The following is a 23,508-nucleotide window of genomic DNA, read 5'->3' on the forward strand; positions in this document are numbered from 1 at the left end:
TCCCCAGAGCCTTCAATTACCTTACCTAACCTGGCAGAGGGAAACAAAGGCAGCAGATGGGTAGATGTCTGAGTAATTAAAACTTCATCCTTTAGCGTTGGCTGTGGATGAATGTGGGCCCTAAGCCAAGAAGTGTAGGGCACGAGGGGTCAGGATCTATCTTAAGCACCAACCGTAGAGTAACATATCTCTGCCACCAGCTATTCTAGCAAAGCCCAGTGGGACCCATGTTAAACTTGAACCAAAATAAGAAGATGACAAATTTTTGGCTAGTCCCTAAGTTTGTAAGTAATTTGTTAGAGCATCAATAGGGCACGGATACTCTTGTTTCTAGAGTTTGATGGATCAACCCAGCTACTTCACTCTGCCTCCTAATTAAGCATGGATTTCAGGGAACGCTACACTAGACAACGTTAAGAACATACATTCTTTGTTTTTGGGGGGGTGGGGTGGAGAGATGGTGCAGCCATTAAGAGCATTTGTTGGTTACAGATGACCGATTTCTAGAACCCACAAGGTTAGCTCACAACCCTCTATAACTCTAGTTCCAGGAGATCCAACACATTCTTCTGACCACTGAGGGCAGCAGACAGGCACAGATGCAGTGTACACACATACAAACACACACACACACACACACACACACACACACACACACACACACAATCACACACACACACACACACACACACACACACTCGAAGTTCATACTAGTAAAATACAATATTCTTTTTAAAAAATCATTAAACAAATAAACCCCCCAAACACAAAAACCCCCAAATATAAAAATAACAATCACAAAAATCCTATCTCTCATGGGGGTAGCATAAACAAATCTGACATCATTCCCTTAAGGGTTAAGATTTCAACACAAAATCTAAGGGTCAGAAAAGACTTCAGACTTCAGCAATAAGGCCTTTGCTCAAGGATCTGAAAGGGACAGTGATATAACCTCAGTTTGTGCATCTGTAAAAGGGGACAATAGCATTTATCAATGATGCTATTGGTTCCTAAACTTGTTCCAGGTCAATGTGAGTGGTTTTATCTGTTTACCCAGGAAACAATAGCCACACATAGGCATACTATATGCAGAAAAAGGTACCACTATGTGCTTTTATGTTTAGGATTACAAACTGTAAATGGGAAAAAACTGGCTAGAAAGGGTTTAGCATTTTAAATTCCACCACTGAGTCAGAGGACCCTTTTAAAATGTCCATTTCGAACAGCAATAGCTATATTTAAGAAATTGCCAGGTCTTAGGAGTGGAATGTGACATGTTCTTTCACTGTAGAATTATTCACAGGTAACCTGTCTTCCTGTCCACCGTATTATAATCATTCACATTTCTCTGGAAAGAGAGAGACAAGCAAAGAAAGGTTCAGAGCTCTCTAAATACGAACACACAGAAAAGCTGCAGCCATTCATGAAGCACAGATCCACAGGTTGGAACAATTCACACCAAATTACAGGAAGGGCTGAGTCAGTCCGTGAGAATAGCTAATCAGGATGTCACTTCCCCTGGTTAAGCTTCTGCTTTCCGAAGCCCCGAGGACAGCCCCGAGGACAGCCCTGAGGACAGCCCCAAGCATCACCTGTGGCCCTATCTTTGTTTATGTCTTACATAGAAAGCTTGTGCTCACAACAAGATGCTGTGACAGAAGAGTCACAGACGGTTCCAGCAAGGGCCACTGAGGACCAGCAGTGTTACAAATAAGCAAGAGCTATCTCACTGGGGCGGGGGAGCTGGAAGCACTCGGCTGAGGGGTGGCCGAGGGGGACAGGCTTGAGTTGGCTGGGCTTGGGTCCACTTGCTAGTATGTAACAGCATCTCTGTACCTAGGTCTCCTCAAGGGTAAGTGGGAGAATGATCACTGAGTGAACAGTGCACCACCTCCATAGCTCAGCTGTTACAATAGAAACGTGGCAATACTGTGAAGAGCCGTAATGAAACTAAATTTCGGAAAGGGTGCTGTCACTATGAAATTTGGGTTTCCATAACTCCCTGGGGGTAAGTCATCACGCTCAGGTGTCCATTTCTAATTCTAGAATCTGCACACACTCAAGGTGAAGGGAGACGCCCCTAAGAGACTACAGCCTTGAACGGTGACACTACAGGGGAAGCCCAAGGCAGGGCTGTGTCTCTAGGAGGATGAAATAAATTGTCGCAATCTATCAGCCCATGTGTTTACTGCGGGACTTTCCTGATGAGTCACAGCACAGAGCAGGAGCAAACCCAGAACTCTCCTATTCTTCCTGCAGGAGGATGAGCGGGAAGGAGCCATCAGAACCCACCACCAGGAGAGCTGTCACATTAACAGACAAGGACACGGAAGGACAGGCACTACTTCACCTGGTATTTTCTGAGTCACAGAAGTTACTGTTTCTGTGAATTTTGCTTTAAGCTTAAAATAAGGACCTACACCTACAATTTCTACACATATTCTTTCTTCCTAGCCAATCAATCACTTCAGTGATACAGCAAATACTGATGGCATGGGATAAAAGAACATGTCGAGAAGGTGCTGAAAGTCCCTGTCCCTGAGCCCTAAACCTCTGAAACAGCCTGACTGTATTACATATCCTCTACCCAGACAACAGGATCTGAAACAGCATCTGCACTGGCTGGCTGTGTGTGTCAACCTGACTCAAGTTAGAGTCATCAGAGAGGAAGGAGCCTCAGCTGAGAAAATGCATCCCTGAGATCCAGTTGTAAAGCAGCAATTTCTCAATTTCTCTCCTCACTGATTGAGGGGAGGGCCTGGTCCATGGTAGGTGGTATAATCCCTGGGCCTGCGGTTCTGGGTTCTAGATGAAAGCAGGCTGAGCAAGCCATAGGAAGTAAGCCAGGAAGCTGCATTCCACCTCGACCCTGCATCAGCTTCTGCCTCCAGGTTCCAGCCCTGCTTGAGTTCCTGTCCCAATCTCCTCCAAAGACAAATTATAATTTGGATATGTAATCTAAATAAACTTTCTTCTCCACAACTTGCCTTTCAGTCACAGTGTTCTCATCACAGCAATAGGAACCCTAACAAAGACAGTATCTAACAGAAAACAGAGGGACCAAGCGTACCCAGAAACTTGTCTGACGTCGTGAGACACCTCATCATAGATCCTGTGCGGTTCAGAGGCCACCGCATCTCCAAAGACATTTGGAAGAAGAACTGCCCCCATTTGGTGAGGAAGTAACTGTAGAACCCTCAGTGGTTCACTGAAGGTCAGACGGTGCTGGGATCAAGGCACACAAGTTCAAGACACACCATCTAAAGTCCACCTGGAACCCGAGAACAGCTGAGCTCTCTTTACCCACATAGCAAAGCCAGATGCGGGAGGGGAAGCTACACTGACTCCTATGTCAGCTGCCCACCCCACAGGTAGCAGGGTAAGAGAAATGTACCCACCCAAAGGAGTGCAGGGCACATAGGACCGGGCTACCAGATAGTTAGAACTGGCATACGCTCTCTTCCTTTAAGCATCCAGATGTGACCAGTGAAGATGGTTTACTACTCTCTTGACCCAGAAAACCCCACAAAAACCATGCAAATCAAGAGGTTCAAACCTTCATATTCAATTAAGAACATCCGGGAAATCGCCCAGGCCAGCAAGGGTATGCATAGCTGCGAAGCCGCAAAGTATCTGAAGGATGTCACTTTGAAGAAGCAACGTGCGCCATTCTGGAAAGAGGGCTAAATGTTTGCTGCACCTGCTTAAGGATGGGGAGAGTAATGCTGAGCTTAGACGTAGATGCGCCGGCGAACCTACAGAGCTCATGGCTGAAGTAACGCATACACGAGCTCCCCTACCACACTGAGATGAATCTCACTGTGAAGGAACAGACTGTTCCAAAGCCAGAAGAGGAGGCTGCACGGGAGAGAAAGAGACCAGCAGTGGTGGAGCCGCCCTCTGTTCTGGAACAGGTAACCACAACACCTAACTGATGGCCGTGGGCATAACACCTGGAGCTCTCCACACTAATGAGGTCATCTAGATAGCCCTGAGTCTTCAGCCAATGAGGTTCCCCTCCCTTCCTGGATATTCCTTTTCCACAAAAGATATATAACCCCTGACTCATCCCAAATCAAGTGTATGCATTACATCCACCATCAAATAAACCAGGATGAACAAGCCAGGCTCTCAGAGAGCTGCCTCACTAAGGATCACCGTGGGGAAGGCCTAAAACTAAAGAGCCATTCCTAAACTCCCGAGGAAGCCATTCCTAAACTCCCCCAGCCCCTCTGGCATACTTGGTTCTCGCTCCTAATCAGACAGGATTCCACTGGTCCGGAGCTCTGCCTCCAGTCTGTCTCTACCTGGCTCTCAGAAGCCCAGAGGAGAAAGGAGAAAGGCAGCCACTCCTGACTCCCAGCGGAACACCAGCGTGCCCAGGTACCCAGAGAGGAGACGAGGAACTGTAGACTATGTCCCAGACTTTGCTGTTTCCCCTTCCTGTCTGGCAAAGAAAGACAGGCTGCAGACCCCAGTTACAGACTTCACTCTGCCTTCCCCAAGTGGTGTGCCAGTGGTGCCCGGGCAGGACATTGGGCATGAAGGACACAAGGATACGTGGTGTGGGAGACAAACTACAAACTGTAAATCTGGATGCCCTATAAGGTCCTTCTAAAATAGAAACGCCTAACAAGATTCTCCCGGACCGAGGTCAAAGGGACTTACTTAGTAAGCATGAGCAGAGCTCCGCTTCCTTGACAGCCATAACCCAGTCACGTATTAGCTCATGCGGCAGGCAGGATAAAACAGGCTTTGCCTCCTCAACCCCCACCCCAATCTGACTTGCTGGACTGGTTCTAAGAAGTACCCACTTTCCCTTCACCCCCAAACCAGGAAAGACCCCTACATCTTCAGCAAGGATTTCCTTTGATTTCTTTGTGTGCCCAACCTTCCCGGAACTGCAGACCTTCCCTTGAGACAGAGTCTCACTATGTAGCCCTGGCTAGCCCCCCAACTTCGGGTATTAATGGCGTGCCCCACTACTGTCTTTTCCTTGTACTCTCACCTTACTGAATTTACCTTCCTAGCATGCCCCATAGTTCGTTCCTTCACTACAGATACATCCCTGTGGTTCTGTTTCTAGTGACAGGGTTTCTCTGTGTAGTCCTGGCTGTCCCGACACTTGCTCTGTAGACCAGGCTGTCCTCCCAGTTCACAGAGCCACCTGCCTCTGCTTCCAGAATGCTGGGATTATAAAGGTGAGCTCCACAGCTGCCCAAATGCTTTTGTTTTCTTTCCATTGACTCAAAGTAGATGCTGAGCACTGCAGAGGCCTCCGGGAACTCTCACTGACAAGTGGACTCGCCTTTCTCAGCAGACAACAAACACTAAACAGGTAAGACAACAGTCACATGTAACAAGATGAGCCTGGAGAAAATTTGTCAAGTGAATTAAGCTAGACACAGAAAGACAGCAGCGTGTACGATCTTAAACACACACGCGGAAGCGGAGGATAAAATGGTATTTACCAGAAGCTCACTGTAAAACCGACAACAGAGACAATAGACGAAAAAAACCTAATGACTGTGAATACGTGTGCATCGAGTATCAGATGTACTGAAATTCACAGCACTCACTGGACAGAAAGGTCCAGATAAACAAATAGCACATTGTGTGAAGAGTCTTATCACCAGATACCTTCCAGGCTCCTAACCTCTAAAAAATAACAACAAAAAGACTTCAGAGCAAATAACACAGATAAAAGACCTTACGGGGACTCCAGGCCATTCGCCCTAATCCACAGCTGAGGACTGCACATTCTTCTCTGCTCTCCCCCAAGAAACCACATTGAAGCCACAGAGCAACTGTTCCCCAAATACCGAGAAAGTGAGATAATTCTTTGTATCTTATCAGCTCATAATGGAATATGACATTAGAAGCCAGCGAGAGAAAACACAGCATTACACACAGACACGGAATAACATACTTTCAACACCCAGTGAGTGGGCAGTGCAGTGACCATGAAAGGAATTAAACATTTCTTACACGGCTTCGCTAGAACTCGTGGGGTGCAGCAGAGTTCCAAAAGGAGGTTGTAGTCATGAATGCCTGTATTAAAAATCCAGAAAGATCTCAAATGAATAACCTAACTGGATACCAGTGTCTAAGAAAAATGAGAACAGAAGAAGGAAAGCGAAGTCCACAGCAACAGAGATCAGAGAAAATGCAGACTTCGGACTCCCAAGGAGGGGCCCAAACCATGATGATGGGAAAAGACAATTTCTAATAATCAGTGCCGGGAAGGGGGGACAGTCAGCTGTACACAGGCAGAAGACTGAAACGAGATCGTCCTCTTTCATTCTGCACACACACAGTCAATTCAAAATGGATCAAGCACCTCAGCGTCAGAGCTGCTGCAACCCTGACCCGCTGGAGGAAAGGCACAGAGAGATGGAGGCCTGGGTGAAGCAAGAGCTTCCTTACGCAGGGCTCCAGCAGCTCAGAAAGTAACAGCAAAGGGCAAATGGGACTGAGTCAAGCTAAAGAAAGCACACGCATCACACTACCAGAAAGTGCTCACGAACTGGGAGAAAAATCTTTGCCAGCCATTCATTGTGGCAAGGAATTAAAAACCAAAACAGACAAAAAAACTAGACTAAAAAGAATCAAAGTAACAAACGATCCCATTAATGAACGAGGAAGTGAACTATACAGGTTCTTCTCAAAAGGAGAAACAAGTAATAAACACAAGAAAAATATTCAACATCCTTAGCCATCCGTGACACAGCAACCGAATGTACAGTGAGATTCCATCAGAATGGAGAACAGGCAACAAAGGTTGGTAGAGATGCAGAGATGGTTGGTGGGAATGTAAATTAGTCCAGCCACTGTGAAAATCAGCCTGTCGGTTCCAAACCCCAGGACTTTCCCCACCCTTGGGCACCCATGGGAAGTATCTAAATCTACATCCTCCCGAGTCCCTCTGCACAGCCAGCTTTTATCCTGACTACAGAACCAACTCCGATGCCTATTCACAGATACAGAAAATGTGACACATTGACCGCAGAAAGTAGTCAACCACAAAAAAGCCAGCAGTCATCTACAGTAAAACAAACCTGGAGAAACTTTGTGAGGTGAAGTAAGCGAGATACTGGAAGACAATGCACGAACTCACGTACGACCAAGAACGGACTCCGAAGCTGAGGAGAAAATGGCGCTCACCAGGAGCTTGGGAGATAATTGGCCAAAGGACATTAGGTTTTAGCTAAGCAGAAAGAGTATGTGTTTGAAATCTGTTCGGCATGGTGATGTGGTGTTATCTATTATACAACGAAAACCAAAATTTCACCCCAACTCGTTTGTGAGGTGAGCATGTGAAGTGACAGGTGAACACATACATAAATCACAGTGTAATGTCCACACGTGGCAATTACATTCATCAGTATAGAATTACTATCTGTCAGCTTAGTTAAAACTACAACCCCCACGATGAAAAGATTAAAGCGACCCAGTGTCCTGCTCTCCCTGACGCCCTGGGTTTCCCACACATCATTTGTCATAAGCTGAAAATGGAGGGCTACAAGGCCACTTGACACTTGCCTGTCAATGAACTGATCGATGATGACCATGTCACCAGGCTGGATCTCCTCTCTCAAGGACCCACAAGCTGTGGTCACAATGACATGCGTGCAGCCCTCTTCCTTCAAGGCCCAGATGTTTGCCTGGTAGTTGACTTTTGAAGGCATGATGGTGTGCTGTCTGCCGTGTCTGAGACAGGAGATGGAAGAGTACAGGGAACTTTAACAGTTACAGAGAAACAACAAAACCAAGTTCCTAGTGGATGCCTCCAAACCTTCTGCTCACTGAGTAAACTATGAAACTGTTCAATCTATGACTTCCTGCTTTTCTGGATGAATGATCAGCCCTTTCTGTTGACTACTGTTCTGGGCTTAACTGAATCCAAGTTTGTTGCTTTTAATTTTTTTTTTTTTTTTGGAAATAGTATTTTCTGTATAGCCCTGGCTACCCTGGAACTTAGAGACCCACCTACCCCTGTCACCCCCAGTGTTAGGATTAAAGGTGCACACCACTGTTGCTCATCCTTGCTCTAGATCTAACTTTGCTTGACCTGAACCACACACTGTGACTGTACTTAGAGTCAGGAATCTTTTCTTTTTAAGAAAAACTTATTCTGATTAATTTCTCAATATATTGTTCAATATATTGTCAAATTTTAAGGGCAAAAATTTGCTGGCAATGCCCCAGAGAGCTACTACTTTTCCCCAGAAGTAGTAACACCGAGAGAGAGTGCAGGACTTTCTAAGAGTGTAGTGATTTAAACCACAGGCCCTGGAGGCCCATGGTGTTTATTTTAAAAGTGGCGTGAACATTTCTTAGTTGGTAACAAGAGTGAGACCCCATGACCAAGACATGGATACCAGATGTAGCACTGTGTGTACTGTGATAACAGTGAACAAAAAGGGTTTTAAAAATAATTACAGAAAAGGAAACAGCATGTTAAAGTTTTTAGAATCTTTCTATGTATAAAAAATTCAATAAATGTTTATCCAGACACATTATAAAACATCAATCATGTTTTATACACAACTGTTTCTCAATTAGACCTGGGTTCAGATCTAAAGTGTAAACATAAAGCATTTATTCTGTTAAGACTAGCCAGCTCAGTTTCCAATCTCCTTAAAGTTGGTGCATTAGTTTTCCAAATATAATTTCCTGACATCTTTAATAGCTATAAATCAAGTAGGCAGGACTTTTTCAAAGAGTTTACAGGCTAAATGCCATTTCACTAAGATGCTATGCATATCTGACCTATGACAGCTCCCATAAAGAATTATTACTGTTGCTGGTGGTTGTAGCTGCAGCTCACACCCTTAATCCCAGCACTGGGGAGGCAAAGGCAGGTGGATCTTTGAGTTTGAAGCCAGCCTGCTTTACAGAAAGTGTCCTAGGATGGCCACAGCAACAAAGAGAAACTCTGTTTCAAAAAACAAAAACAAAAACAAAAACAAAAAAAAACAAAAACAAAAACAAAAAAACAAACCAAACCAACCAAAAAGACCAAAACCAAAACAAACGAAAAAGAAATTGTCACTAAACATATCAAGAAGGGCTACAAGATTCCCCACAAACCCCAGAGGAACCAACTCCTTGACCTCTGGCAGAGTCCTAGCTATTGGAACTTCAAGGAAGCGTATCATGTTCATCTTAACCTAGGCCCACTGGCCTCCTTTGCTTCCATACTTAATCTGTCTGGTGCAGGCCTTGATCTACAGGGCACACAGCACTAATCTTCCCTCTATGTCTCCTTGGTGCCCCTCTACAACACAACCTGCCCCAAGGCCCTCCTGTCTTTCTCAGTAGCACCTGTCATGTAAATATCACTCTGTTGGACAAACATATGCATTTGGTTACAATTATGTGAACACTTGAAACTCACAAGCTTGAGCCTGAGAACCCACACCCATTTAGGATACTAAGTATCCTAATGGCTCAGTTTTTAAAATTAAATTTAGGGGGCTGGAGAAATAGCTCAGTGGTTAACAGAACTGGCTGCTTGCTCTTCCGGAGGTCCTAAGTTCAATTCCCAGCACCCACACAGCAGGTCACAACTGTGTGTCATACCTGTTCCAGAGGATCAAATATCGTAGGCAAGACACTAATGTGCACAAAATAAAAATGAATTAAAATTAATTTTAAAACTCACACTGGTTACATGGCATTTTTATGTTCGTGTGAGCAATGTTTTAAAAAGATGCCTAGACTATGTGGCGCTTGAAAAACTAACAGATGTGATGTTCTACTGAAGTAGGTTTGTCAAGAGTTCACTTCTTTACCTGCGATAAACAAGCAACATACACGCCCGTGTCCAATGTTTGAAAGGTTTATTTTGAAATGTACTCTTAAAATCTATTTTATATGCATATTTGAAAATATACCTACACGTGTATATTTATACTATAACTTATTCAAGTAGTCACATTTAGAAGAGTGGAAATATATCCAAGCATTGAAGTAAAAACTTTGGGCTTCGGTACCTATAACGAAATAGCTCCCTGCTCTACAGAGTTGCTAACAAATGTTTCACATCCTGTTCACATTTAAAAAGCATTTCCATTGTCTTTTCTTGCTGGCTAATGTCTGAGGAGGTGGGACCTGTCATTACACAGAGATGCACACATTTTCCTGGGCTGGCCTCCAGAACTCTCAGTAGGTTTTCCAGAAGGAATTAAGCATCTTTGTAATTTAAGCCATTGTTAATTATTTGGCAGCTCTCCAGCAGTGACCACACACCTAGGAAGGAGGCTTGTCTGAAATCTAGAGGCGGGGACAACTAAGAACTACATTTTAGTTTGGCTGGCTCCCACTTGCAGTCTACTGCTGTAGACAAAGCTTTGAAGAGTCCCCTCTTCATGTCTTACAGGTAATCCATACATCTAAGTGTGTGTGGCCTGAGACTAGTTCCCCATCACTAGACCACACAACCCTTCTAGAAGGCACCGCCTGCTGCTATGCTTGAGCGAGTGAGTGTGCCCGAAGATCACGTGGTCAGGGGAGTTCCTGATGTCAGCACTGTCCCCGGGTGGATAAGCACAAGTCACCCACATTCGTTCAGGGACCCAAAACCACCTCTCCACAGAAGTACTACCGCCGCACAAGGAAGAAAACCATCAAAGGAAACGGTTTTGTTGTTAGGACAGAAGCTGAAGTGTCAGTCAACTATTTCACAAACCCAAGTAGGGAACGAGATCTCTGATTTCCTAAATATTTGCAGCCTGAACTTATCTCAGACTCTACAGACATGTAACTCACCAGACTTTAAGTTAAATTTAAATTCTTCCAAATAGTAATGCTTAAAAAGAAAACCAAACCAAACCAAACCAAACCAGCTTAAAATACTCTACCTGGCAAGAAGCACACAGTCGACATTCTTTATCTTCCCCAAAATTAAGGCGTCAGATGGCTGTGTGCAATGGAAGAAGATAAAGTTACAGATTAGTAATTTTAAAACATGCAAAATCCTTAAAAATTAGGATCATTAAACCACCACGGATTGGTGGAAACATGGAGTTCGAAGATATAGCACAGGGAAAGGAGTTTAGATCTTTCATGACTGACATGATTGGCAATCAATACTGAGCTCTCGGCTAGCGAGGACTCAGGAGGCTCTGAAGGTAGCAAGTGTCCCAGGAGAGTTTACACAATGGCATATGGATGGTTCAAGAAATGGTGTGAAAGTCAAGGGCTGAGGGATTAAGAAAACGTTGTGTGTGAGCGAGGCGCGTGACCCCTGGAACTGCCTGCTCACGATGGAGGGGCCTGAAGGCCATGGGATCATAAGAGAAAACGAGAGGACCAGGGTCAGGAGAGTAAGAAGGCCTGAGGCTAGGAGCAAGATGGGAAAGGACTTGGAAGAGCGCAGGTCAGGTGAAGAATTTAGCTTAAAAGGAGGGTGTGGCCAGGATGCAAGCTCTTTTCAGAGGGTCAAAAAAAAAAAAAAAAAAAAAAAAAAAAAAAAAAAAAAGGAAAAAAAAGCCAGCAACTGGAAGAGGCAGTGTGGAGTTTGGAATGTGGATATCCTCCTCCCACAGCCTCTGTGGGACAATATCATTTGGGTCAGAAAATGTCACTTCATACTGAGTCATCACCCAGTCAGTCACCAGCCAGTTTGGCAAATTACCGTGGTGTGACCAGGGCTCTAAATTAGAAACAAATTTGAATGGAAAATGAACAACTTGACTTCTAGAAGTATAAACTGTGACGTTACATGTGTGTTCGGAAGTCCTGTCATCGTCGTCCGTAGCCTTACAGACACCTCTGCTGAGGAAATCTAGTGCGGGAACTTAAGCCTCATGGGCTGTCCAAATCCAACTGTTGCTCTTGATTTACAAAATCAAGCCATCGGATTCTCAGAAGCCTGCCAGCACCAGAGACAATCATGTGAAACCCCTTTGCCCCAAACCCCTGCCTGGAACATTTCACCCAAATACAAAAGGAAATACCTTGTTCTGAGGACCTCATGGAACATTCTCCAATACTGATTATATACTTGGCTGCAAAGTATGTCTCAACAGATACAAGAAAAGTGAAATAACCCCTGTATCTCATCAGACCACCATGGATTAAAGCTGGACTTGAACATCAGACAGCCTGTAAGCTCATGGAAACGGAAGATGTTGCTCCTCAGTAAGCACTGGGCCAAAGAAATAAGGAAATTAAAAACCTTCTAGACGTCCATGAAAACGAATGCCCAGCATTTCCAAAAGGGCCCCTAGCACCAAGAGCCTCCAGAAAGGATTTAGTGAGAAGAGACCTCACCCTAGCAACTGAATAGCACACATGAAAACCTTGAACAAAAGAAGCAAACACACCCAAGAGTAGACTGCAGGAAATGATCAAACTTTGGGCTGAAATCAACAAAATAGATAAGCCCTTAGGCAAATTAACTAAAAGACACAGAGAGACTATCCCAATTAACAAAACCAGAAAGGGAAGTCGGGGCTGGGTGGGAAATAAGACATCAAGAAAACCCAAAGAATCATCAGGTCTTATTTCAAAGAACAGTCAAAAGGACAAAATGGCAGCCTACAGAATGGGAAAAGATCTTCACCAGCCCCCACATTTGACAGTGGACTGATAGCCAAAATATATAAAGAACTCAAGAAACTAGACACCAACAAACCGAATAACCCAATTAAAAAATGGGTTACAGAACTAATCAGAATTCTCAAGAGAGGAATCTTTAATGGCAAAGACGCACTGAAAGACATGCTCAGTGTCCTTAGTCATCAGGGAAATGTACATCAAAATGACTCTGAGATTCAATCCTTTACCTGTCAGGGGAGCAAAGATCAAAAACTCGCAGCACATGCTGGAGAGGATGTGGAGCAAGGGTGTTCTAGCTTCCATTGCTGGTGGGAGTGAAAACTTACACAACCACTCTGAAAATGAATTGGTGGCTTCTCAGAAGACCTAGCTATGGCACCACTGGACATATACCCAGAAGACGTGCTGTCCTACTGCAAGGACACATGTTCCACTGTGTTCGTAGCAGCTTTATTTGTAATAGCCAGAAAATGGGAAAAACCTAGATATCTCTCAACTGAAGAATGGATGAGGAAAATGTGGCACATCTACAAAATGGAATATAACTCAGCTGTTTACAAACAAACACACCATGAGATCTGCAGGCAAATGGCTGGAACTTGAGAATGTCCTCCTGAGTGAGGTGGCCCAGATTCAGAAAGACAACCATGGTAGGCACTCACTTATAGGTGGATGTCAGTCATAAAGTACAGGATAACTACGCTATGAATCACAGACCCATAAGAGGTAAGTAACAAGGACAGCCCAAGGGGGTGACACTTGAATCTTACTGAAAAGGGGAAATGGATTGTGAAGGGAAGAGGTAGGGATAAACAGGAAGGACCATATGGGATGAAGGAGAGCACATCTGGATTGGGGTGGAGGCATCTCTGGGACAAGCTAGAAGCCCTGGACAGTGGAAATCCCCCAGAATCTATAAGGCTGAGCCCAGCTAAGACTCCTAGTAATGGGGAATATGAAACTTGAGCCGGCCATCTTTTGTACCCAGGCAAGACTTCCAATGGAGGGACTGGGACACCAAACCAGTCACAACACCTTAGACTCACAATTTGTCCTGCCTATAGAGTACGCAGTAGGATTTAAGAGAAGGGACAATGACTGGCCCGGCATGAGACCCATGCCGTGAGAAGGAGCCCATTCCTGACAGTGTTATTTATGTTCTGCTCTATTTGCAGACAGAAATCTAGCATAAATGTGGCTGGAGGGGCTTAGCGCAGTCACCGTGGTAAGCTGGTGTAGAGACCAAGAGGCAAACACTGAATGGAGACTAAGGAATCCTGTGGAAGAGGAGAAAGAAGGAGTCAGGGAGTCAGAGAGGTCAAGGACACAAGAAAACCTAAGAATCTAACCTGGGCTGGGAGGGGGACTGTGGGGGGTGTTCATGGAAACCGAAGAGCCAACCGGAGGGTAAGAGACGGATGGGTCTAGGCCCTCTGCACACAGACAGTTGTGCAGCTGAGTCTTCCTGTGGGACTCTTGTGACGACACAGCCCGGCTTCAATGGAAGAGGATGCTAATCTTGCTTTGGCATTAAGTGCAGGGGCTGGTGGATACGGGACTCCTGCTCTTCTCTCTGAAGAAGAGAAAGACTGGACGGGGGCCCAGGGGAGGGGTAAGAGGGAAGGGCTGGACCAGAGGGAAGATTTGACAGATGTACAGTGAATAGGTAACTTAGTAAGCTACACCGCACATTAACCTTGCCAAACGGCGTGTCCACGTATTTTTCTGTTCTTCCTTCTAAAATTTCGGGATCATCCAAGCCCGTTCCACCGATTATTCCAATCTAGGGGAGAAAGGAGAAGACAGAAGACTGTCATATCTGGTCATTTTAAGCAAAGCATATTTGATTTGTTTTAAGCAAAGATTCTTAACCGTATTTACAGGTCCCTCCCATCCCTACCAATCCCCAGAAAGAAGCAATTCTGAAAACTACTGAAAACAGTAAACGTGTAAACAGCCTTTTATCAAAAAGAATCAAAGCAAAAAAAAAAAAAAAAAAAAAAAAAAAAGAAAAAAAAAATCCCCAAAAACCAATAAAACCTCACAGACTTCTCTATTCTTGAAATAGCCAAAACATGGGCTGCTGATTTGGAGTTTACCACATCTATTCCCAACTGAATCACAAATCAACAGAATGTGACTTTTAGGTTGGAAATTGAGCCCAGAAGGTGTAGGAAGATCTTTCTCTCCAAGGTTGCTTCTCTACCACATTTTCTAGGGAGTAAAGAAAGCTTGGTTATGAAAACTTAGGCCTATTTCTTTGATAACAGTTAAAAGAAGAAATTTTTTTTTATGCCACTATAACCATCCGGGAGGGAATATAGGCTAAAGACAAGAGACAGTGTGTGTGCGCGCGTGTTTATATATTTATATATATATATAAACCAAAGTGCTGTTTATAGACATATATAGCGGACTGTATTCCCTACATTGTATAATTCAAATATTTATTTGTAGTTTCAACTTTTAAGTTCAAGCATTTTTTTTCTCAGTTTCCTAAGAAATCCATGTTCTTGGAAAAAGTGGAGAAAGAAACCTGATTCTCTGGAGTTGGAGAGATGGCTCAACAGTTAGGAGCATTCTCAGCAACCACAAAGTGACTCACAGCCATTGTATCCAAGTTCCAGGAGATCCGACACCTTCTTTTGGCTGCTGAGGGCAATGCGCATACATGGTGTGCAGACATGCACACAAGACACCAGTGCACGCATAGAAAATAAACGAATGTCCTTTTTTAAAAAAATTGAGTTATCTAGCAAAGCCTAAGAAACGATCAAGAACAAAGAAAAAGACAATTTATTAAAGTCTTAACATTGAATAATTAAGTTACAGCATCATTATGAAACTTTTTCTGGGCTGACTCCCGAGAAGACAACACTTGGTCAACTGCAGGCAACAAGATGGGACTTTGGGAGAAACCTCGGAGAATGACCCCAGAGGGCTGGACAGATGGCTCAGCCGTGAAAGGCTCGGCTCACAACCAAAAATGAGAAAATGACCCCAGCACTTTTTTTTTTTTTACAATGAAACGGTGTAACATACTGTCACTGAGTAAAATTTTTAAGAAATAAAACAGAAGTTTCTGACTTGATAAAGTTTCAAAATAAAGAATTTGTGAGACTTTGCAGTGGAACAGTGGATTTACACTTCCTGGTGGCTAAAGCAGCTGACATTGGTGCCACCTTGTGGCACATTATTGAAATTACAGCAGACGTTTTTATAGCAAGGAAGTGGGAAAGACCAATCAACATGCTGTTTTCAAATCAACAACAGCTACTTGTTCAATATGCTTAAGATCAACAAGTAAATAAAATCAATCTGTTTCGCAAAACCCTAGCACCACGTCTGCTGGCGTGGCTTCTCCATTGTATCTTTCACGTGTCTGGGCTAAGCTAATAGGCTGTCCAGCCCAAGTCCTCACACTGGGCAGAAGAGCAGCATATGAAAGGACCGTCATTTGACTCATTGGGAATTTAGCTACCATGCTTGGAGGCAGGAGGGTCAGCAATTCAAGGCTCTCTTCCGACACAGGGGGCCTGTGGCCAGCCCGAGCTACACATGAAAAGCCAAAAATCAAACAAATAATAATAATAATAATAATAAAAGGTCACGCTTTTTATTGATGATTATTGCTCAATCATTTCAAGACGCTCCCTAGGCCATGACATCTCAGATTTTGAATCAACACTGAACTTTCAGGCTTCAACACAAAACAGACCTTATTTTGTTTTGGAATCACTCGGAATGCAGCAAGCTGTAACGGTATGTATGACAGCAGCAACTGGAACAGGCTAGCTCCTGAAACTTCCGCTCCCTTACCTCCCAGCTTCCTGCCCAAACCCTCCCGGTGACCGACAAGCCTGCATGAAGTAGCTCAGCCCTCTGCGAGGAGTGGGCCGAACTCGACAGGAAAGCAAATGGACCAGGAAGCCCACAGCAGTCCTCAAAGCCGACCTGGTTATCCAGCTAGCTGGCTCCCACTGTTACTGGAGACCTGCACCTAAACCTGCCACAGGAAACCAGAGGGTCAACTGAATCTGGTACTGCCACACCAGGGAGCAGGGCCGCAGTGTCAACGTGGCCAACATCGCCACCTGCTGGCTGTACACGCAAAGTGAAGCTCCCAAGCACTACACCGAAGGTTAGTGCTAGCTGAATGCTTCCTGGCCTCACCCCATCTAGATTTTCACAGACCTCTCTTACACAGGTCCTATGGTATCACTCCTGCTTAAAAATAAAACCCCGGTGTTTTCTGGCTTGAGCACCATGTGCCAACTCCCAGCATCCTCCGGGGCCTTCCAGGAGCTCAAAGTCTACTAGAAAAGAGTCACTGATACCAAGAGGCTGATCCTTGGTGGGGACAGGGTTTTGCTCAAGGTGAAGGAACACACTACACAGAGCCTCTGGGTGAGCCTCAAAGGCAGTGGCTCTCAACCACCCCAATGCCATGAGCCTTTAATACAGTTCCTAACTTGTGAGGACCCCAACCATAAAATCATCTCATTGTCACTTCATAACTGTAGTTTCGCTACTGTTATAAACCTTAACTGGCATGTCAGCCCCAAAGGGGTGGTGGCCCACAGGTTGAGAGCCGTGACCGAGGAGACCACTGACGTGTCCATCATCCACATTCAGGACGAAGTGCAGCAACACCTCGTTAGATCCCAAATCCAGGTGACTCTAGAATGCCTAAAAATGGGTTCGAGGCTGAGACAGAACTGATAGGTCAACTCCGTACATGCACACATGCACGTACGCGCGCGTGTGCATGCACACACACAAGGTTTCTGAAAGAGGGACATGTTTAGTTGCCTGAAATTCTCCCCAAATTTCCCACCAGTCAAAAAGAATGCCCATGACACTGTACCTTACAGCTACTTCCCCTAAACCAGGGGATGTTATCTGTCTGTCTCAGGTACCCTATACACCTACCCTGGTACCTCACCCGGTCTCAGGAGCCATCCTTCTGAGTCCTGTATGCCCTGCCTCCCAGATGCACTCTCAAAACACAGAACAGCTGTGATGAAGTCGTGCCAGGAAGATGGCAGCTTGAGCTTGGCAAGTTCAGGATGAGGAAAGACAGCTAAGGGTGGGGCCCAATCCCCATCTGGGATTCAGTTCTTCAGCTCCACTTACCGCCAACAGAGAGGTGTGTGTGGTCTTATAGGATCCCACTGAAACCAGAACCTACAGATTTATGGGGACCAAGAGGGCAAATGCTTGAGCCTGGGAGGTCCGTACAGAACCTGCAATATGAACTAAAAGGATCATATCACAGTAGCTGTTTCTGACGGCATATCCCCACTGTGAGCTTTCTCCACAGTGAATGCCTATGGGACAAACTGTGCCCCCGTCTAAATCTGAATGTTGTGAAGCTCAGTACTTGAGTGTATTTGGAGACAGGGTTTTTCTCAGAGCACCTGAGAGTATGTAATACGTCGGTCACAGGAGGAGACACTGCTGGCCCTTTGCCCGGGAGAGGCTAAGGATATATTCTGCGTACTGAAAAGCTCAGAATGTCCCTACAGAACAGTGGCAACCATGTTCAAGATAGCCCAGAGGAAAGTTTTAAAAGCCATCTTCCAAACCAGGACACTTGGACTTGCTGACTCCCTTAACACCACTGTCTGAAGTCTACTACCGACCTACAGAGGGACCCATTCCCTCCCTATCCACCTAAACAGGATGAACACTTCTTTCTTATCTCCCAGAGGAGAGCCTGGCCAGAGGTACAACTCTGACCACTGAAGCAGTCCTCCAAATCCCCTCCCTCTCTGGATGCCGAAGGTTTGCTTTGCCTTATGATCAAACACAACGCCAGCCCACGGCTAAACCTGGACACTGTCTTCCGATTAATTCATGGCCCCTGCCTTCTGTAGCCGAGAGACCCCCTCACACCTCATGCTCAGCGTCCCATCAGAAACATGTTAGTGGAAGTAATCCTGTATCTAACCTCCTTGCTTCTATTTAGAAAGGACTCCTCAGCACCTTTCAGGTTGGAAGCCGGACACCGGGAACACCTTTCCCTCTTGCTAACCCCCCCACACCGTATCTCTGCCTGCAGAGCCTCACTACTTCTATGGCTGCCGGCCCAGACTGGCACAAGTGCCATGGCTTCCGGCCAGATGCTGTCCTTTGCCCAGCACAGGCAATTCTGTACAGAGCAGCCAAGGAATCACTTAAAGGTATAAATCAGACACCACCTCTCTGTTCAGAATCCTTAAATGGCTTCCAAAGCATTTAGAATCAAGTCCATTTTTCTGGGGGGGGGGGGGGAGATAGGGTCTTGCTGTACAGCTATATTCTACATAGTTTAAGGCTGGCTTAAGACTCTGCTTCCCTCTGCCTCAGGGTGCTAGCAAATTCTTTATTGTTGCTTATATCCTGCAGGCCTAAACCCAACAAACAAATGGCTGTTTCAAGGCCACCACGCCCACTTCTTCCCCCAGCCGGTCCTGGCTGTCTGCTGTCTTAGGTTCTTTATCATCACCTCAACTATCAGCTTGCTTCGGATGTGCCTAAGTAGCTAGAATAAAATCAGGCTTACAAGCGTATTTCTCACAATCCGCAGGCCCTTGGAGAACCCAAGATTATGACCGACTTAGTGTCTAGGAGAGCTCTTTGGTTCATAGATGGTCTTTTACACAGAAGAACCAAGTGGCTCTCAGCTGACACCTTTACAAAGGTGCCAGTGCTACCAAGGGCGCTCTATAACCACAACTTAATCACCTCCACCCACCCTACCCCTCAAACAACCAGACGGGTAGCACTACCTAAAGGGCTTTCCTCCAGTGATACCGACAAGCTCTCTTCTATCATAAGTCTTCCAGCCCCAGTACAAGACAAACTTAAACAGGGACACTGTTTCCCTCGGCATGTCTTCTCTGAGCCTGGCAGGTTTCCAATAAGTATTTCTGGGTAGGATTCTGCCAGGAGACTGAGTACGTCGAGATAATGAACATCATACAGCCCGCACAAAACCGGATGCTTTTCATCCGAATGGTGGAGCACATCTCTTAAACCAACGGTATTGAATTTAAACTCCAAGACCTGGTAATGTTTCCGTTTACAAAGGAAGGTGCCAGAGTTAGCATTGAAGGAGCAAGGGCTGAGCTGGGTGTGTGAATTCTTACTGTATCTCAAGGTAGGTGTGGTGAGCACTCTTTGCTCTAAGAGAGCCCACTGATGACAGAAGATTGGTACCATTTGGAACAGGGGACCAGGCCTGTCGGGCCCAGTGTGAGACTATTCTCATTGAGGTACAGAAGAAAATGGTTGCTCTCAGTCGCAGATGGAATGGTGCAGTGAGTCAGACCACCTGCCAGGCACTAATGTGCCTCCTACACCCATTCTTGGACAATGCCTGGTGCTTTTCCCGAAGTCCTAGGATGGCCTCTTGACTCACACAGTAAAGCAAATGAAACTACTGTCTCAGGCCCAAGACCTATCTCACATCTACTTGCTGGGGATGACAGGATTTAAGTGTGTCGTTGTCCAGGATTTCTACAGGATACTTTAGTTGATCTGTCAGCTTCCCATTTATAAGGAAGAATCTACACAGTCTTAAGACCTCAAATGATCAATCCACCTCTATTACCTGATGCGCACATAAAATATTGTTTGTGTGCAGTGTAAACACACACGTATGTGTGCGCAAAGGCCAGGGTAGATAAACATCAGGTGTCTCCCCCAGTTAAACCTGACCCGTCTTTCAATGAGAAAGGCATTCTCATCGAATCAAGAGCTTATCGATTTGGTTAGGCTGGCTAGTCTTCAACCCCAAGAGTCTGCCTGTGTCTGCCTCTCTATTGGCAAGATTGTTGATGCTGGCATTTGCAACCAGCTCCCCAACATGGGTGTTCTGTGTTCAAATTCATGTTTTCACACTTGGGCAGCAAGCAACCCAGATCCTGGGCCACTTCCCTCTAGCCCTAGGATATCCTTCTGATCAGTTACTTTGTTTTGGATATGGATCCTTCGGATTTTCCATTGGGGATGCTGCCTTGGCAGTTTGTGGAATACGGTGCTGGCACCATGAATCCTTACTAGCAATGATTGCTGCAGTCTCAAGGAGAGAACTCAGCAGGCATCCCCAGCGCCATTTATATCTCTATCTTCTTATTTCAAAAGCTTGCCAAGATAAAAACAAACAAACAAACAAAAAAACAAACATATCATTCAATATTCACAGAGCTCTCTCTGCTCTTAAGTGGACCACATTCATTTTACAGGGAAACTGTGTGCCGGGCAGAATGCTAACTAGATTAAAGCAAATTCTTTCTGTTGAGATATGCTGGTCTTTGCGCAGATAGCATTATCCTAACTGGGCTGATTAAATTGGAAATACCAGCCATTTTGGGATACCGTGGGACAAAGATGAAAAACAGATCTATCTTCAAATCATAGGCTTCTGCCTCAGTGAAATTTCTTGGATATTTACATGCCAAGATTCCCCCTTTCCAGTTAAGAACAAACTATTACATCTGGCCCCACGTAAAACAGGCTGCTAAGGGAAAGGCTGAACGACACACCCATGGACATTAGGAATTATCTCCACTCCTAAAAACTCAATCATACCCAATACAGACGCCATATTTCTAGCCTTTCCAGCCTACAATATGGTAAAATCCCCACAAATAAGTACCCACTATATCTTGTGCCTTACACATTAAGACCCTTTCTGCCCCAAGCTGGAACTGTGGCTTTCTGTTAACATAAACAATCCTTTTCAAAATCAAAACCGTTGGCCTGTATGTCTGAGTGCAGCGATCTCATCCTCTCCTCTCATCCCGAGTGGTTCTTGAAGCCCTGCAAGGCCCCAGTATCACGAACCCCAGGCAGGCTGCAGGCTAAATACAGAGATGGGCCTCTAGCAAGCGAGTCAAACAGCACTGCAGGCAATCAAAAAGGATGCTTGGAGAAAACAGTGTACTTCCTGTATCAAGGGTTAGAGATCCCCAAAGTGAGTCAAACTCACTACATTCTTGGCTAATAATAAACAGCCTAGAAAGGACTTAGCCACCAGTTTTCCTGTGCTCCATTTTTCCACCCTACCCATCAATCAGGATGTGTTTAAAAGTCCCAGGGGAGGCTCACTCGACTGTTGGGGCTCATGCTGTCCTCTGGCCAGCTGTTCCCAGCGCACAAGAGTCCCTTGTGTCCCGATCCCTAGGGACCTGAGGCCTAAGAAAAGAGCTCTAACTTTCAAGGTTGCAAAGCAATTTGAAAACAAGAGGCCTCCAGGCTGGGAGCGGTCTGCACTCCGTTTCAGTATTTTAAAAAGTCTCAGAGCTTCCAAAGCTCTACGCTGCCGAGGTAAAACAAAGCAAAAGGAAATCTAAGTTGGGGGTTGGGGGAACTGAAGCGTGCAAAAGAGCAAATGCCAGCTCTCCCACGTGGGCCGAGTTAAGATAGCGGAAGCACAAGTCCCGTAAGGCTAGAGGGACCGGCACAGCAGCCACAGGGCTGGGCCACGCATCAGCTCCCGCCTGGAGCATCTCCAGGGGGGAGTGGTATTAAAAGAAGGTGGTAGCGGGGAGCAGTCCCCTTCTCCATCACCCCACTCCCCATCAGAGCCTCGGTTACCACCCCCACCCCGGGCTCGGAATGAAGATGAGTTCAAAGGGTGGGGACATCTGGGTGCGCTGGCGGCGGGTGCCGCGCGCCCCTGTACCTCCCTGCTGAACCCTGGGTGGGGGGCGCTCGGGCTGGCGACACAGCCCGGAGGCGCGGCCCCTACGGAGGGACGAGCGGGAACCCAGCAGGGCTGGCACAATCGCAGCTTGTAGGGGGGAATCTCACCTTCACTGCCGTGCAGGCGGAGCCCGAGGCCATGTCTGCACCGGGGAAGCCCAGGGCGAGCCGCAGCGCAGGAGCGGGTGGACACTGCGGGGCCGGCGGGCGCGGGAGTGAGCAGTGCGGGGACCCGTGGGCTCTGGCTCCGCCTCTTCCTCCCGGGGAGCGCGGGATTGGCTGCTCTCCGGCACCGCCTCCTCAAACCAGGTTCCCGTCCCCCGACCCTTCTGCGGACTTCTCTGCTTCGCGGGGGCTTCTGTTGCTACTGTGCGGTCTGATGGCGCGCCCGTGGTTGGAGTATTAACTGTTCCACAAGAACTTCGCGAGGTAGCGCAATCCTGCCAGCTCTGCGGTGAATTGCCTGCCTCGGGGACCCTGAGTTTTACAGGGCGGTAAAATCAGGCCCTGCCGCATTCCAGGGCTTTTGGGGAGGGCGGAGCGATCTGGAGAGCCCTAGCTCGAGATTCCCGCCCCCCAGAGCTCGGATTTACAAACTGCTTTATTTAGCAGCGGTTTGGCGGGAAGCTTATAAGGAAATAGGACCCTCCCCAACACCTAGCATGGTGCTACCAGGCAAGGAGCATTTTTTTAAAAATCTTTTATACAGTGACTAGTGGCGCAGATTTGTAATCCCAGTCTCTCAGGAAGTACGGCAAGTTCAGAATGACTACAGAGTGAATTCAAGACCATCTTGAGCAATATTAATAGTCTATCTCAAAAATAAAAAGAGGGCTTGGTATTTAGCTCAGCACTAGACTTTCATCTAGTATCCAAGGAGATCCTAACCTCAGTCCTCACTCTGAAGGGGCTTTCGTCAGCCTTACGCCCACCTCAGGTAAAGGCTAGGCCAAATTCCATTCTCTACCCACAGTTCTGGGGAGGAGGAGCAGGAACATTCTTGAAAAAAACGTACTGACTGATAGTCACCTGACCCTCTGGTCCCATGGCTTGTCACATGCTTGCTGGCCAATAGAATCAAACGCTAATAAGCTTAGCCAATGAATTTAAATTAGAACCTTGATGCTGTAACCCGTACCCCTAAAAAGAATAAAGACTGCAACAGCCTTTCAGGGTCACCTCTCCTCTGGATGTAGGCTACCCCAGTGCACTGGACAAATAAACCTCTTGCTTTTGCATTGATTCCCG

The 23,508-nt window shown here is 46.0% G+C and overlaps 1 protein-coding gene across 1 annotated transcript in view; it reads right to left on the bottom strand.

Annotated features, from left to right (window-relative positions):
* Positions 1-22,456, bottom strand: part of MTAP (methylthioadenosine phosphorylase) — a 32,280-nt gene extending 9,824 nt beyond the window's left edge. Inside the window, exons 1-4 of the mRNA XM_080920947.1 lie at positions 22,369-22,456; positions 14,264-14,350; positions 10,866-10,924; positions 7,543-7,710 (exon numbers count right to left, since the gene is read on the bottom strand). Of these exons, the coding sequence (XP_080777073.1) occupies positions 7,543-7,710; positions 10,866-10,924; positions 14,264-14,350; positions 22,369-22,401 (347 nt within the window). The 5' untranslated portion in view covers positions 22,402-22,456. The remainder of the gene's footprint in view (positions 1-7,542; positions 7,711-10,865; positions 10,925-14,263; positions 14,351-22,368) is intronic.
* Positions 22,457-23,508: the final 1,052 nt, after the last annotated feature.

Source organism: Micromys minutus, assembly GCF_963924665.1.
Source record: "Micromys minutus genome assembly, chromosome: 9".
NCBI lineage: Eukaryota > Metazoa > Chordata > Mammalia > Rodentia > Muridae > Micromys > Micromys minutus.